The following is a 13,730-nucleotide window of genomic DNA, read 5'->3' as shown; positions in this document are numbered from 1 at the left end:
CAAACCTGTACGCTCTGGAGTATGGGAGGAATCCAGAGATCCCGGAGAAAACCCACACGGTCACAGGGGGGACGTACAAACTCCACGCAGTCAGTTCACAGGTTTACAAGTTGTAGGAGTAGAATTAGGCCATTCGGCCCATCGACTCCAATTTGGTCTCCAAATTTGAGGAAGGATATTCTTGCTATTGAGGGCGTGCAGCGTAGGTTTACTAGGTTAATTCCCGGAATGGCGGGACTGTCATATGTTGAAAGACTGGAGCGACTAGGCTTGTATACACTGGAATTTAGAAGGATGAGAGGAAATCTTATCGAAACATATAAGATTATTAAGGGGTTGGACACGTTAGAGGCGGGAAACATGTTCCCAATGTTGGGGGGAGTCCAGAACAAGGGGCCACAGTTTAAGAATAAGGGGTAGGCCATTTAGAACTGAGATGAGGAAAACCTTTTTCAGTCAGAGAGTTGTGAATCTGTGGAATTCTCTGCCTCAGAAGGCAGTGGAGGCCAATTCTCTGAATGCATTCAAGAGAGAGCTGGATAGAGCACTTAAGGATAGCAGAGTCAGGGGGAATGGCGGTGCTGGCTCGAAGGGCCGAATGGCCTCCTCCTGCACCTATTGTCTATCAATCATCCCTACGCTGGTTCCACCCTGTACATCAGTGTCAATTTTACACCAAGCCAGTTAACCTACAAACCTGTACGCTCTGGAGTATGGGAGGAATCCAGAGATCCCGGAGAAAACCCACGCGGTCACAGGGAGAACGTACAAACTCCACGCAGTCAGTTCACATGTTTGCAGGTTGTAGGAGTAGAATTAGGCCATTCGGCCCATCGTGTCTACACCATTCAATCATGGCTGATCTCTGCCTCCCAATCCCATTTTCCTTCCTTCTCCCCATAACCCTTGACACCCGTTCTAATCAAGAACTTGTCTATCACTGCTTTAAAAATATCCACTGTCTTGGCCTCCACTGCCCTCTATGGCGGAGAATTCCACAGGTTCACAACTCTCTGGGTGAAAAAGTTTCTTCTCACCTCAGTTTTAAATGGCCTCCCCTTTATTCTTAGACTGTGGCCTCTGGTTCTGGACACCCCCAACATTGGGAACATTTTTCCTGCATCTAGCTTGTCCAGTCCTTTTATAATTTTATACGTCTCTATAAGATCCTCTCTCATCCTTCTAAATTCCAGTGAATACAAGACCAGTCTGTCCAATCTTTCCTCATATGACAGTCCTGCCATCCCGGGGATTAACCTGGTGAACCTACGCTGCACTGCCTCAATAGCAAGGATGTCCTTCCTCAAATTAGGAGACCAAAACTGCACACAATACTCCAGATGTGGTCTCACCAGGGCCCTGTACAACTAGAGAAGGACCTCTTTGCTCCTACACTCAAATCCTCTTGTTGTGAAGGCCAACATGCCATCAGACTTCTTCACTGCCTGCTGTACCTGCACGCTTACATTCAGTGATTGGTGTACAAGGTATCGTTGCACTTCCCCTTTACGTAAATTGTCCCACCTATCTGCTTTTGGCCCATATCCCTCTAACCCTGTCCAATCCATGTACCTGTCTAACTGTTTTCTTAAATGTTGTGATAGTCCCAGCCTCAACTACCTCCTCTGGCAGCTCGTTCCATACACCCACCCACCCTCTGTGTGAGAAAGCTACCCCACCGATTCCTATTAAATCTTTCCCCCTTCACCTTGAACCTGTGCCCTCTGGCCCTCGATTCCCCTACTCTGGGCAAGAGACTCTGTGCGTTTACCTGATCTTGTGGGCTTGGAATTTAATAGACAATAGACAATAGGTGCAGGAGTAGACCATTCGGCCCTTCGAGCCAGCACCGCCATTCAATGTGATCGTGGCTGATCATTCTCAATCAGTACCCCGTTCCTGCTTTCTCCCCATACCCCCTGACTCCGCTATCCTTAAGAGCTCTATCTAGCTCTCTCTTGAATGTATTCAGAGAATTGGCCTCCACTGCCCTCTGAGGCAGAGAATTCCACAGATTCACAACTCTCTGACTGAAAAAGTTTTTCCTCATCTCTGTTCTAAATGGCCTACCCCTTATTCTTAAACCGTGGCCCCTGGTTCTGGACTCCCCCAACATTGGGAACATGTTTCCTGCCTCTAATGTGTCCAACCCCTTAATAATCTTATACGTTTCGATAAGATCCCCTCTCATCCTTCTAAATTCCAGTGTATACAAGCCTTGTGGTAATCTGAACAGTATCTTGTGGTAATCTGACAAATTTATGTACAAAAAGGGAGCAAAGTTGTTGTTGTTGTTGGTCCTTCGGGTTGGAAGATGACCATGACTTCACTTCCAGTTGGAGGATTGGTGACTGTGGGTCCGGAAGTGACTGGTGAGGCCAATCCGGGCCCGGAAGGCATGCCCACACGTAGGACACAAGTGGATGGGTGCTGCAGTGGAAGTGGAGGCAGCCCGGGCCTTGCGAGCGGTGCGTTTCCTCTGGGCCTCTGCAGTGCGTCTGTTCTCTGCTGCACGGGCTCCTGTGGTGAGCTTGCTACGCCAGGTTGGACGGTCCAGAGCAAGAGACTCCCAAGTGTTGAGATTGATGTCCAAGTCTTTGAGGGACACTTTGAGGCAGTCCTTAAACCGTTTCTTCTGTCCTCCTACTGAGTGCTTGCCCTGACACAGTTCTCCATACAGAAGCTGTTTTGGCAGTCGACTCTCGGGCATTCTGACGACATGGCCTGCCCATCTGGCTTGGGCTTTCCTAAGTAGAATAGTGGAAACTTTACGCCGGTTAGTCTGAACTTAGAAGTTCATGATAAAATAGGCTGAAGTCGGCATAGTTTTGTGAACGGGAGGCCTTGCCCGAAGAGTCTGCTGGAATTCTTTGAAGGAGTAAACAGCAGGGCAGACAAGGAGGGTCAGTAGATGTTGTATACCTAGATTTTCAGAACGCCTTCGATAAGGTGCCACACGGGAGGCTGCTAAGAAAGATGTGAGCCCATGGTATCAGAGGGAAGCTACCAGCATGGATGGCAGGTTGGCTGGGTGGCAGAAGGTAAAGAGTGGCAGTAAAGGGGGTTTTCTCAGGTTGGCTGCCAGCGACTAGCAGAGTTCCGCAGGGCTTGATGCTGGAGCCGCTAATCTTCACGCTGTATATTAATGATTTGGACGAGGGGATTGAAGGCTTTGTGGCCAAGTTTGAGGATGACACGAAAATAGGTGGAAGGGCAGGCGGTGTAGAGAGAGCAGGGACTCTGCAGAAGGACGTGGACAGGTTGGGAGAGTGGGCAGAGAAGTGGCAGGTGGAATGTAGTGGGGCAAAGTGTGCAGTCATGCATTTTGGTTGTGGGAATAAAGGCATAGACTATTTTCTAAATGGGGAGAGAATCCAGAAATCGGAGGAGCAAAGGGACTTGGGAGAGCTGGTGCGGGATTCCCAAAAAGCTCACTTGCAAGTTGATTTGGTAGTAAAGAAAGCAAACTCAATGCTAGCACTTATTTCGAGAGGTCTTGTATACAAAAACAGGGGCGTAATGCTGAAGCTGTGTAAGGCGCTGGTCAGGCCGCATTTGGAGTATTGTGAGCAATCCTGGAGACCATATCAGAGGAAGGATGTGCTGGCTCTGGAGAGGGTCCAGAGGAGGTTTACAAGAACAATCCCAGGAATGAGTGTGTTAACCTACGATGAGCATTTGTTGGCACTGGGCCTGTACTCGCTGGAGTTTAGAAAGATGAGGGGGGTCTCATAGAAATGTACCGTATACTGAATGGCTTGGATTGAGTGGATGTGGAGAGGATGTTTCCACTAGTGGGAGAGTCTATGAGGGAGAGATAGATCAGCCATAATTGAATGGAGTAGACTTGATGGGCCGAATGGCCTAATTCTACTCCTATCACTAATGAACTTATCACCTGATCTTATGGACTTGATCTAACGGACCAGTGATCTTATGAACTGATGATCTTATGGACGTGATATGGACTAGTGATCTTATGGGCTGGTGATCTTATGGACTGATGATCTTATGGACGTGATATGGACTAGTGATCTTATGGATTGATGATCTTATGGACTGACAATCTTATGGACTGATGACCTTATGGATTGCTGACCTTATGGATTGATCATCTTATGGATTGATGATCTTATGGATCAATGATTTTATGGATTGATCATCTTATGGGACTAGTGATCTTATGGGACTAGTGATCTTATGGGACTAGTGATGTTATGGCCTGATAATCGTATGATCTTATAGACTGATGATCTTATGGACTGATGATCTTATGGACTGATGATCTTATGGGACTAGTGATCTTATGGGACTAGTGATCTTATTGACTGATGATCTTATGGACATGATCTTATGGGACTAGTGATCTTATGGACATGATCTTATGGGACTAGTGATCTTATGGACATGATCTTATGGGACTAGTGATCTTATGGGCTGATGATCGTATGATCTGATGGACTAATGACCTGATGGACTAGTGATGTTATGACCTGATGACCTTGTGTTCCTATGTACAGAGTGTTGAATGGCTGGGCGGAGTGAGTGTGGACTCTAGACCAGAGGTCCCAGGAGAGGAGTTGCCGGCCGCCTACAGCTTGGACGCAGAGAGCAGCAGCTTTGCCGTGGGTAAATGCGCCAGCTTCTACCTGGAGTGCGAGCGGAGTGGCAGCAGCCTCAGCACCCGGGACGGCAGCCGACTGTCGGACAGTTCGGGGGGCGGCGATGGAGGCCGGGGAGTGGTGGACACGCCGGGCTGCAGGGGCGGCGTGCTGGCCCCCAGCCCCGGCTCCTACACGGCCCGGCTCAGCCACAAGGGGAGTGCCAGCTCGCCGCCCGGCAGCCTGGCCTGGAGTTACCGCTACAGCACCCCCATGGGGTCCACCCTGACCCGCAACTCGCTCTCCTTCGACGGCACAGACGATGCCTCCGGACCCTGCAGAGGTGAGCAGCTGGCGGGGCGGCACTGGAGGTGGGGCAGCGGCAGAGATCCTGCCTCACGGCGTTAGACACCCTGCAGAGGTGGCCGCTAGCGGGGCAGCACTGGAGGTGGGGCAGCGGCAGAGATGCTGCCTCACGGCGTTAGACACCCTGCAGAGGTGAGCAGCTGGCGGGGCGGCACTGGAGGTGGGGCAGCGGCAGAACTGCTGCCTCACGGCGCCAGACAGCCGGCATGCAGGGAACATGTTCCCCACGTTGGGGAGAGTCCAGAACCAGGGGCCACACAATAGACAATAGGTGCAGGAGGAGGCCATTCGGCCCTTCGAGCCAGCACCGCCATTCAATGTGATCATGGCTGATCATTCTTAATCAGTACCCCGTTCCTGCCTTCTCCCCATACCCCCTGACTCCGCTATCCTTAAGAGCTCTATCTAGTTCTCTCTTGAATGCATTCAGAGACTTGGCCTCCACTGCCTTCTGAGGCAGACAATTCCACAGATTTACAACTCTCTGACTGAAAAGGATTTTCCTCATCTCCGTTCTAAATGGCCTACCCCTTATTCTTAAACTGTAGCCCCTTGTTCTGGACACAGTCTGAAGAAGGGTCTTGACCCGAAACGTCACCCATCCCTTCTCTCCCGAGATGCTGCCTGACCTGCTGAGTTACTCCAGCATTTTGTGAATAAATCGATTTGTACCAGCATCTGCAGTTATTTTCTTATACTAAGAATGATTGAGAATGATCAGCCATGATCACATTGAATGGCGGTGCTGGCTCGAAGGGCCGAATGGCCTCCTCCTGCACCTCTTGTCTATTGTCTAATAAAGGGGAGGCCATTTAAAACTGAGGTGAGAAAAAACGTTCTCACCCAGAGAGTTGTGAATTTGTGGGATTCTCTGCCACAGAGGGCAGTGGAGGCCGATTCACTGGATGGATTTAAGAGAGAGTTAGATCGAGCTCTAGGGGCTAGTGGGATCAAGAGGTATGGGGAGAAGGCAGGCACGGGTTACTGATTGTGGATGATCAGCCATAATCACGATGAATGGCGGTGCTGGCTTGAAGGGCCGAAAGGCCTCCTCCTGCACCAATTTTCTATGTAATCCTGCACGTTCTCTCTGTGACCGCGTGGGTTTTCTCCGGGTTCTCTGCTTTCCACCCGCACTCCAACGATGAGCGGGCTTGCAGGTTAATTGTCTTTGGTTAATTGTTCCTATTATGTAGTAGGATAGTGCTAGTGATCGCTGGTGGGCCGAAGGGCCTATTTACGCACTGTATCTCTAAACTGAACTAAAGTGCTATCCAAGTTGGACCTGACAATTAATATAAGCGGCAGGGAGTAAATGAGGTTCTTGAGGAATATAAAGAATGTAAAAGGAATCTTAAAAAGGAAATTAGAAAAGCGAAAAAAAGATATGAGGCTGCTTTGGCAAGTAATGTAAAAGTAAACCCCAAGGGGTTCTACAGATATGTCAATAGCAAAAGGATAGTGAGGGATAAAATTGGTCCATTAGAGAGTCAGAGTGGACAGCTATGTGCTGAGCCGGAAGAAATGGGGGAGATATTAAACAATTTCTTTTCTTCGGTATTTACCGAGGAGAAGGATATTGAATTATGTGAGGTAAGCGAAACAAGTAGAGTAGTGATGGAAATTAGGAGGATTAAAGAAGAGGAGGTACGGACACTTTTGAAGAATATAAAAGTGGATAAGTCTCCAGGTCCTGATAGGATATTCCCTAGGACATTGAGGGAAGTTAGTGCAGAAATAGCAGGGGCTATGACGGAAATATTTCAAACGTCATTAGAAACAGGGATGGTGCCGGAAGATTGGCGCATTGCGCATGTTGTGCCTTTGTTTAAAAAAGGTTCTAAAAGTAAACCTAGCAATTATAGACCTATTAGTTTGACGTCTGTGGTGGGAAAATTAATGGAAAAGATACTTAGGGACAATATATATAATTATTTGGATAATCAAGGCCTGATTAGAAACAGTCAACATGGATTTGTGCCTGGAAGGTCATGTTTGACTAATCTTCTTGAATTTTTTGAAGAGGTTACCAGGGAAATTGATAAGGGCAAGGCTGTGGATGTTGTCTATATGGACTTCAGTAAGGCATTTGACAAGGTTCCACATGGAAGGTTGATTAAGAAGGTTAAATCGTTGGGTATTAATAGTGAGGTTGCAAGATGGATTCAACAATGGCTGAATGGGAGATACCAGAGGGTAATGGTTGACAATTGTATGTCAGGTTGGAGACCAGTGTCTAGTGGAGTGCCCCAAGGATCTGTGTTGGATCCACTGTTGTTTGTCATTTACATTAATGATCTGGATGATGGTGTGGCAAATTGGATTAGTAAATATGCAGATGATACTAAGATAGGTGGAGTAGTTGATAGTGAGGTAGATTTTCAAAGTCTACAGAGAGACTTGGGCCTTTTGGAAGGGTGGGCTGAAAGATGGCAGATGGAGTTTAATGCTGATAAGTGTGAGGTGCTGCATTTTGGTAGGACAAATCAAAATAGGACGTACAGGGTAAATGGTAGGGAATTGAGGAATGCAGTGGAACAGAGGGATCTGGGAATAACTGTGCATTGTTCCCTGAAGGTGGAATCTCATGTGGATAGGGTGGTGAAGAAGGCGTTTGGTATGCTTGCCTTTATAAATCAGAGCATCGAGTATAGAAGTTGGGATGTAATGTTGAAATTGTACAGGGCATTGGTGAGGCCGAATCTGGAGTATGGTGTGCAGTTCTGGTCGCCAAATTATAGGAAGGATGTCGACAAAATGGAGAGGGTACAGAGGAGATTTACTAGAATGTTGCCTGGGTTTCAGCACTTAGGCTACAGAGAGAGGTTGAATAGGTTGGGTCTTTATTCTTTGGAGCGTAGAAGGTTGAGGGGGGACTTGATAGAGGTTTTTTAAATTTTGAGAGGGACGGACAGAGTTGACGTGGGTAGGCTTTTCCCTTTGAGAGTGGGGAAGATTCCAACAAGGGGACATAGCTTCAGAATTGAGGGACAAAGGTTTAGGGGTAACATGAGGGGGAACTTCTTTACTCAGAGGGTTGTGGCTGTATGGAATGGGCTTCCGGTGGAAGTGGTGGAGGCTGGCTCGATTTTATTATTTAAGAGTAAATTGGATAGGTATATGGATAGGAGGGGATTGGAGGGTTATGGTCTGAGAGCAGGTAGATGAGACTAGGTCAGGGAGAATGGTCGGCGTGGACTGGTAGGGCCGGACAGGCCTGTTTCCATGCTGTAGTTGTTATATGTTATATGTTATACGTTATATGTTATATGACTACGGGTGCTGTCTGCACGGAGTTTGTACATTCTCCCTGTGACTGCGTGGGTTTTCTCCGGGCGCTCCGGTTTCCTCCCACACTCCAAAGATGTGCAGGTTTGTAGGTTAATTGGCTTCTGTAAGAGTCCCTATTGTGTAGGATAGATCGAGTGGACAGGCTGGTCGGCGTGGTCCCGGTGGGCCGAAGGGCCTGTTTCCGCACTGTATCTCTAAAGTCAAAAGAGCCGCAGTAACAAAAAACCCAACAGAGACCTTAAAGAAAAAGAACAGGAATGTTTAGACACAGAGTGCTGGAGTAACACAGCGGGTCAGGCAGCATCTGTGGGGAACATGGATAGGTGACGTTTCACAGAGTGCTGGAGTAACTCAGCGGGTCAGGCAGCATCTGTGGGGAACATGGATAGGTGACGTTTCACAGAGTGCTGGAGTAACTCAGCGGGTCAGGCAGCATCTGTGGAGAACATGGATAGGTGACGTTTCACAGAGTGCTGGAGTAACTCAGCGGGTCAGGCAGCATCTGTGGAGAACATGGATAGGTGACGTTTCACAGAGTGCTGGAGTAACTCAGCGGGTCAGGCAGCATCTGTGGAGAACATGGATAGGTGACGTTTCACAGAGTGCTGGAGTAACTCAGCGGGTCAGGCAGCATCTGTGGAGAACATGGATAGGTGACAGTTCAGTTCTGGACCCTTCACCACACCCCCACCCTGTCCCCCGCGCTACCTTTCCTTGTCCTCCAGATATGCTGCCTGACCCACTGAGTTACTCCAGCACTCTGTGCCTATCTTTAATGTGCTTGTGTTGTTTTCACTATTGGGCCGTTCACTATTACCCTGCACCTTACGCTGGTTGTCGTTACTCACCCCCAACAGGAGATGACTTCAACCTGTCTGTGGACGATTTTCAGACCATTGACCACCGGCTAAAGCTCTTCCTTGATGTTGAGATCTTCAGTGAAGACAAGGAAGAATACCAGTGCTTCATCAAGGTATGGGGAGGGGCAGCTTGCTGCTGTCACGGGCTCGGTGGCCCCCCCTGGTGGCCGGAGGTGTGGGGCTGGGAGCTGGGGCTCTCTGGGACTGCTGTTCAGAGCAGAATTAGGCCATTCGGCCCATCAAGTCTGCTCCGCCATTCAATCATGGCTGATCTATCTCTCCCTCCTAACCCCATTCTCCCGCCTCTCACCACAACCCCTGACACCTGCACTGATCACGAATCTATCTATCTCTGCCTTAAAAATATCCACTGACTTGTGGCCTCCACAGCCGTCTGTGGCAAAGAATCTCACAGATTCACCGCCCTCTGACTAAAGAAATTCCTCCTCATCTCCTTCCTAAAGGGAACGTCCTTTAATTCTGAGGCTGTGCCCTCTGGTCCTAGACTCTCCCACTAGTGGAAACATCCTCTCCACATCCACTCCATCTGTTTGTTGTCTGGCACGGTACTTTATTTGTCACCTGTGCCGAGATTACAGTTACAGTTTAGTTTATTGTCAAGTGTACCGAGCGAGGTACAGTGAAAAGCTTTTGTTGCGTGCTATCCGGTCAGCGGAATGGCAACACATGATTACAATCGAGAGAATAGAGATTTAGGAGTGTGGGGATTTGTAATATGTGACTAGGTACTGTGGACCCGTGGGGTCCAAACCTCTCCTGCATTGATGTAGCACCCTCCCCTCCCCCCCTTCCGCCCCATTCACCCTCTCACCCACTCCATCATCCCTGAACATCAACGGCCATCTTACGTAAGTATTAGATCAACGGGCCCCAACTGCGCAGGCGGGGGACACGTTGGATTCCCGTTGTGACGTGGAACACGGAGGTATTACTGCGCAGGTGCGGCTGACGGGAAGGGCAAGTGGAAAGTTATTAAAGTTTAAAAAGTGAATACCTTTTAAAATATAACAACCATTTGAACCGCAGGCCAATGGCGAGTAAGGTGGGCCTAAAATTGTTGCGCTATCGTGTACCGTTTTGGCTGTATTTCGGGAACAAATATATCCACAAGCCCACGCTCAAATATATCCACAGACCCACATATATACAAGATGAGGGGTTTAGTAATGTATAGATTGTAGATCTGCTTCTGTGGCTAGCACACAAATAGTCAATAGACAATAGGTGCAGGAGTAGGCCATTCGGCCCTTCGAGCCAGCACCATCATTCAATGTGATCATGGCTGATCATTCTCAATCAGTACCTGCCTTCTCCCCGTACCCCCTGACTCCGCTATCCTTAAGAGCTCTATCTAGCTCTCTCTTGAATGCATTCAGAGAATTGGCCTCCACTGCCTTCTGAGGCAGAGAATTCCACAGATTTACAACTCTCAGACTGAAAAGGTTTTTCCTCATCTCCGTTCTAAATAGCCTACCCCTTATTCTGTGGTCCCTGGTTCTGGACTCCCCCAACATTGGGAACATGTTTCCAGCCTCTAACGTGTCCAACCCCTTAATAATCTTATATGTTTCAATAAGATCCCCTCTCATCTTTCTAAATTCCAGTGTATACAAGCCTAGTCGCTCCAGTCTTTCAACATATGACAGTCCCGCCATTCCGGGAATTAACCTAGTAAACCTACGCTGCACACCCTCAATAGCAAGAATATCCTTCCTCAAATTTGGAGACCAAAACTGCACACAGTACTCCAGGTGCGGTCTCACTAGGGCCCTGTACAACTGCAGCACTGGGCTGGGCTGGGCGCCATCTTGGAAGCAGCAGTACAGTACAGTGAAATTCCTTTTTGCGCACAGTTCAGTACAAATGTCACAATACACAAGCACATAGATACATCTTAGATAAGCATGTGTGGGAAGCAACAGCAGATGCTGGTTTAAACCGAAGATAGACACAAAAAGCTGGTGTTACTCAGCCGGGTCAGACAGCATCTCAGGAGAAAAGGAATAGGTGTTGTTCCGGGTCGAGACCCTCCTTCAGCAGTTGAGTTACTGCCTTGTTTTGCCAGAGACCCGGGTTCAGTCTGCAGCGGGGTCTTGACCCGAAACATCACATATTCCTTTTATCCATAGATGTTGTCTGTGCCGCTGAGCTACTCCAGCTGTTTGTCTATCTTAGATGAGCATCTCCGATAGAGTACGTGTGTGTGGCAGTGGTACACTGAGACAGTTTCCAGATTTTTTTTTTAGATTTAGATTTAGAGATACAGCGCGGAAACAGGCCCTTCGGCCCACCGTGTCGGCGCCGCCCAGTGATCCCCGCACATTAACACTATCCTACACACACTAGGGACAATTTTTACATATTACCCAGTCAATTAACCTACATACCTGTACGTCTTTGGAGTGTGGGAGGATACCAAAGATCTCGGAGAAAACCCACGCAGGTCACGGGGAGAACGTACAAACTCCGTACAGATGGTGCCCGTAGTCGGGATGGAACCCGGGTCTCCGGCGCTGCATTCGCTGTAAGGCAGCAACTGGATGAAGAAGGACTGGATAGACTCGGCTTGTACTCGCTGGAATTTAGAAGATTGAGGGGGGATCTTATAGAAACTTACAAAATTCTTAAGGGGTTGGACAGGCTAGATGCAGGAAGATTGTTCCCGATGTTGGGGAAGTCCAGAACCAGGGGTCACAGCTTAAGGATAAGGGGGAAGTCTTTTAAGACCGAGATGAGAAAACATTTCTTCACAGAGAGAGTGGTGAGTCTGTGGAATTCTCTGCCACAGAAGGTAGTTGAGGCCAGTTCATTGGCTATATTTAAGAGGGAGTTAGATGTGGCCCTTGTGGCTAAAGGGATCAGGGGGTATGGAGAGAAGGCAGGTACGGGATACTGAGTTGGATGATCAGCCATGATCATATTGAATGGCGGTGCGTACAGGCTCGAAGGGCCGAATGGCCTCCTCCTGCACCTATTTTCTATGTTTCTAACTGTACCGTTGTGCCACCATGCCGCCTCTTTCGCCAGTTTGGTGCCATCTCCAAGTTCCAGTCGTTGTAAGTACAGGGGTCTTGACCTGACTGTGAAGGTCTGTTGTGGTGCTGGCATTGCAGGGCCGACCTGGCCACGTGTAGCTGTGGTGCCCTCCGCCGCTGCTCCACCGCTGCAGGCCCCTCACGGACCACGCGCTCGGCCTCGTGGACCGGCGCCCAGTAACAGCCGAGCCCCAGGCTGCTGCAATGCCTCCAGCGGCTCACTCCCCCAGCAAGGCCGTGCGCTCCCTCCCTCCCCCCTCCCACAACCGGTCCGCACACAGGCCCTCGGTACCGACTCCCTCCACCGGGATCCCAATGTTGGGGGAGTCCAGAACAAGGGGCCACAGTTTAAGAATAAGGGGTAGGCCATTTAGAACGGAGATGAGGAACAACTTTTTCAGTCAGAGAGTGGTGAATCTGTGGAATTCTCTGCCTCAGAAGGCAGTGGAGGCCAATTCTCTGAATGCATTCAAGAGAGAGCTAGATAGAGCTCTTAAGGATAGCGGAGTCAGGGGGTATGGGGAGAAGGCAGGAACGGGGTACTGATTGAGAATGATCACCTATGATCACATTGAATGGCAGTGCTGGCTCGAAGGGCCGAATGGCCTCCTCCAACACCTATTGTCTATTGTCTATTGTCTACTAACACTATCCTACACACACTAGGGACAATTTTTACATTTACACCAAGCCAATTAACCTACAAACCTGCACGTCTTTGGAGTGTGGGAGGAAACCGAAGATCTTGTAAATTTCCCCGGTGTGGGACGGATAAAGGAATATATTATTATTATCTCGGAGAAAACCCATGGAGGTCACGCGGAAAACGTGCAAACTCCGTACAGACAGCACCCATGGTCAGGGTCCAACCCGGGTCTCCGGCGTTGCATTCGCTGTAAGGCAGCAACTCTACTGCACCTCCTGCACCTATTGTCTATTGTCCTGCTTTCTCCCGAAATCCCTTGATTCCTTGAGCCCAAAGAGCTAAATCTAACTCTCTCTAATGTGTCTTGCTACTATGAATATCGAGCGGATATTTTCTTTCATGCTTAAGGAAGCTGAGCGTGACTAAACTTGTATTTAACAGTTCTGGCAGATCTATGATTAAGTTTTAACCGGATTTTGAAATATCCCAGCAACAGGTCAGCTGTTGGTCAGTGAGTCAGCAGCTCACTGAGGCAATTGGTGTTGAGCAATGACTGCCTGTTGTACCAGCAACATCTCGATCCAGCAACATCCCAATCGCAAGTTAACCAACACTGATCAGCCAAAACATTATGTCATCGTGGCCACTCTGCAGCTACGCGGCCCCATACGCAGCAGGGTGCAATGCACTGTGTATTGTGACACATTCCTCCCGTGACCACCATTAACATTTTCTGTGACTTGTGCCACAGTCGACCTTCTTTCGGTTCGGACCAGACGGGATAGCCTTCGTTGCCCTCGCGCATCGATGAGCCTTGGGCGCCCAACACCCTGTCTGTTGCCGGTTTGTGGTTTGTCCCTCCTCGGACCACTGTCAGTAGGTACTCACCACTGCTGACCGGGAGCACCCC

The 13,730-nt window shown here is 49.0% G+C and overlaps 1 protein-coding gene across 3 annotated transcripts in view; it reads left to right on the top strand.

The window, feature by feature from the left end:
- Positions 1-13,730, top strand: part of stk11ip (serine/threonine kinase 11 interacting protein) — a 111,236-nt gene that overhangs the window by 57,594 nt on the left and 39,912 nt on the right. For all 3 annotated transcript variants that reach the window (XM_078403253.1, XM_078403251.1, XM_078403252.1), the window contains 2 exons: positions 4,521-4,944; positions 9,116-9,231. In XM_078403253.1, the coding sequence (XP_078259379.1) occupies positions 4,521-4,944; positions 9,116-9,231 (540 nt within the window). The remainder of the gene's footprint in view (positions 1-4,520; positions 4,945-9,115; positions 9,232-13,730) is intronic.

The sequence above is a fragment of the Rhinoraja longicauda genome, chromosome 8 (assembly GCF_053455715.1).
Source record: "Rhinoraja longicauda isolate Sanriku21f chromosome 8, sRhiLon1.1, whole genome shotgun sequence".
NCBI lineage: Eukaryota > Metazoa > Chordata > Chondrichthyes > Rajiformes > Arhynchobatidae > Rhinoraja > Rhinoraja longicauda.
Note: the sequence above shows the minus strand (reverse complement) of the source record. Positions and strands in the feature narration are given on the sequence as shown.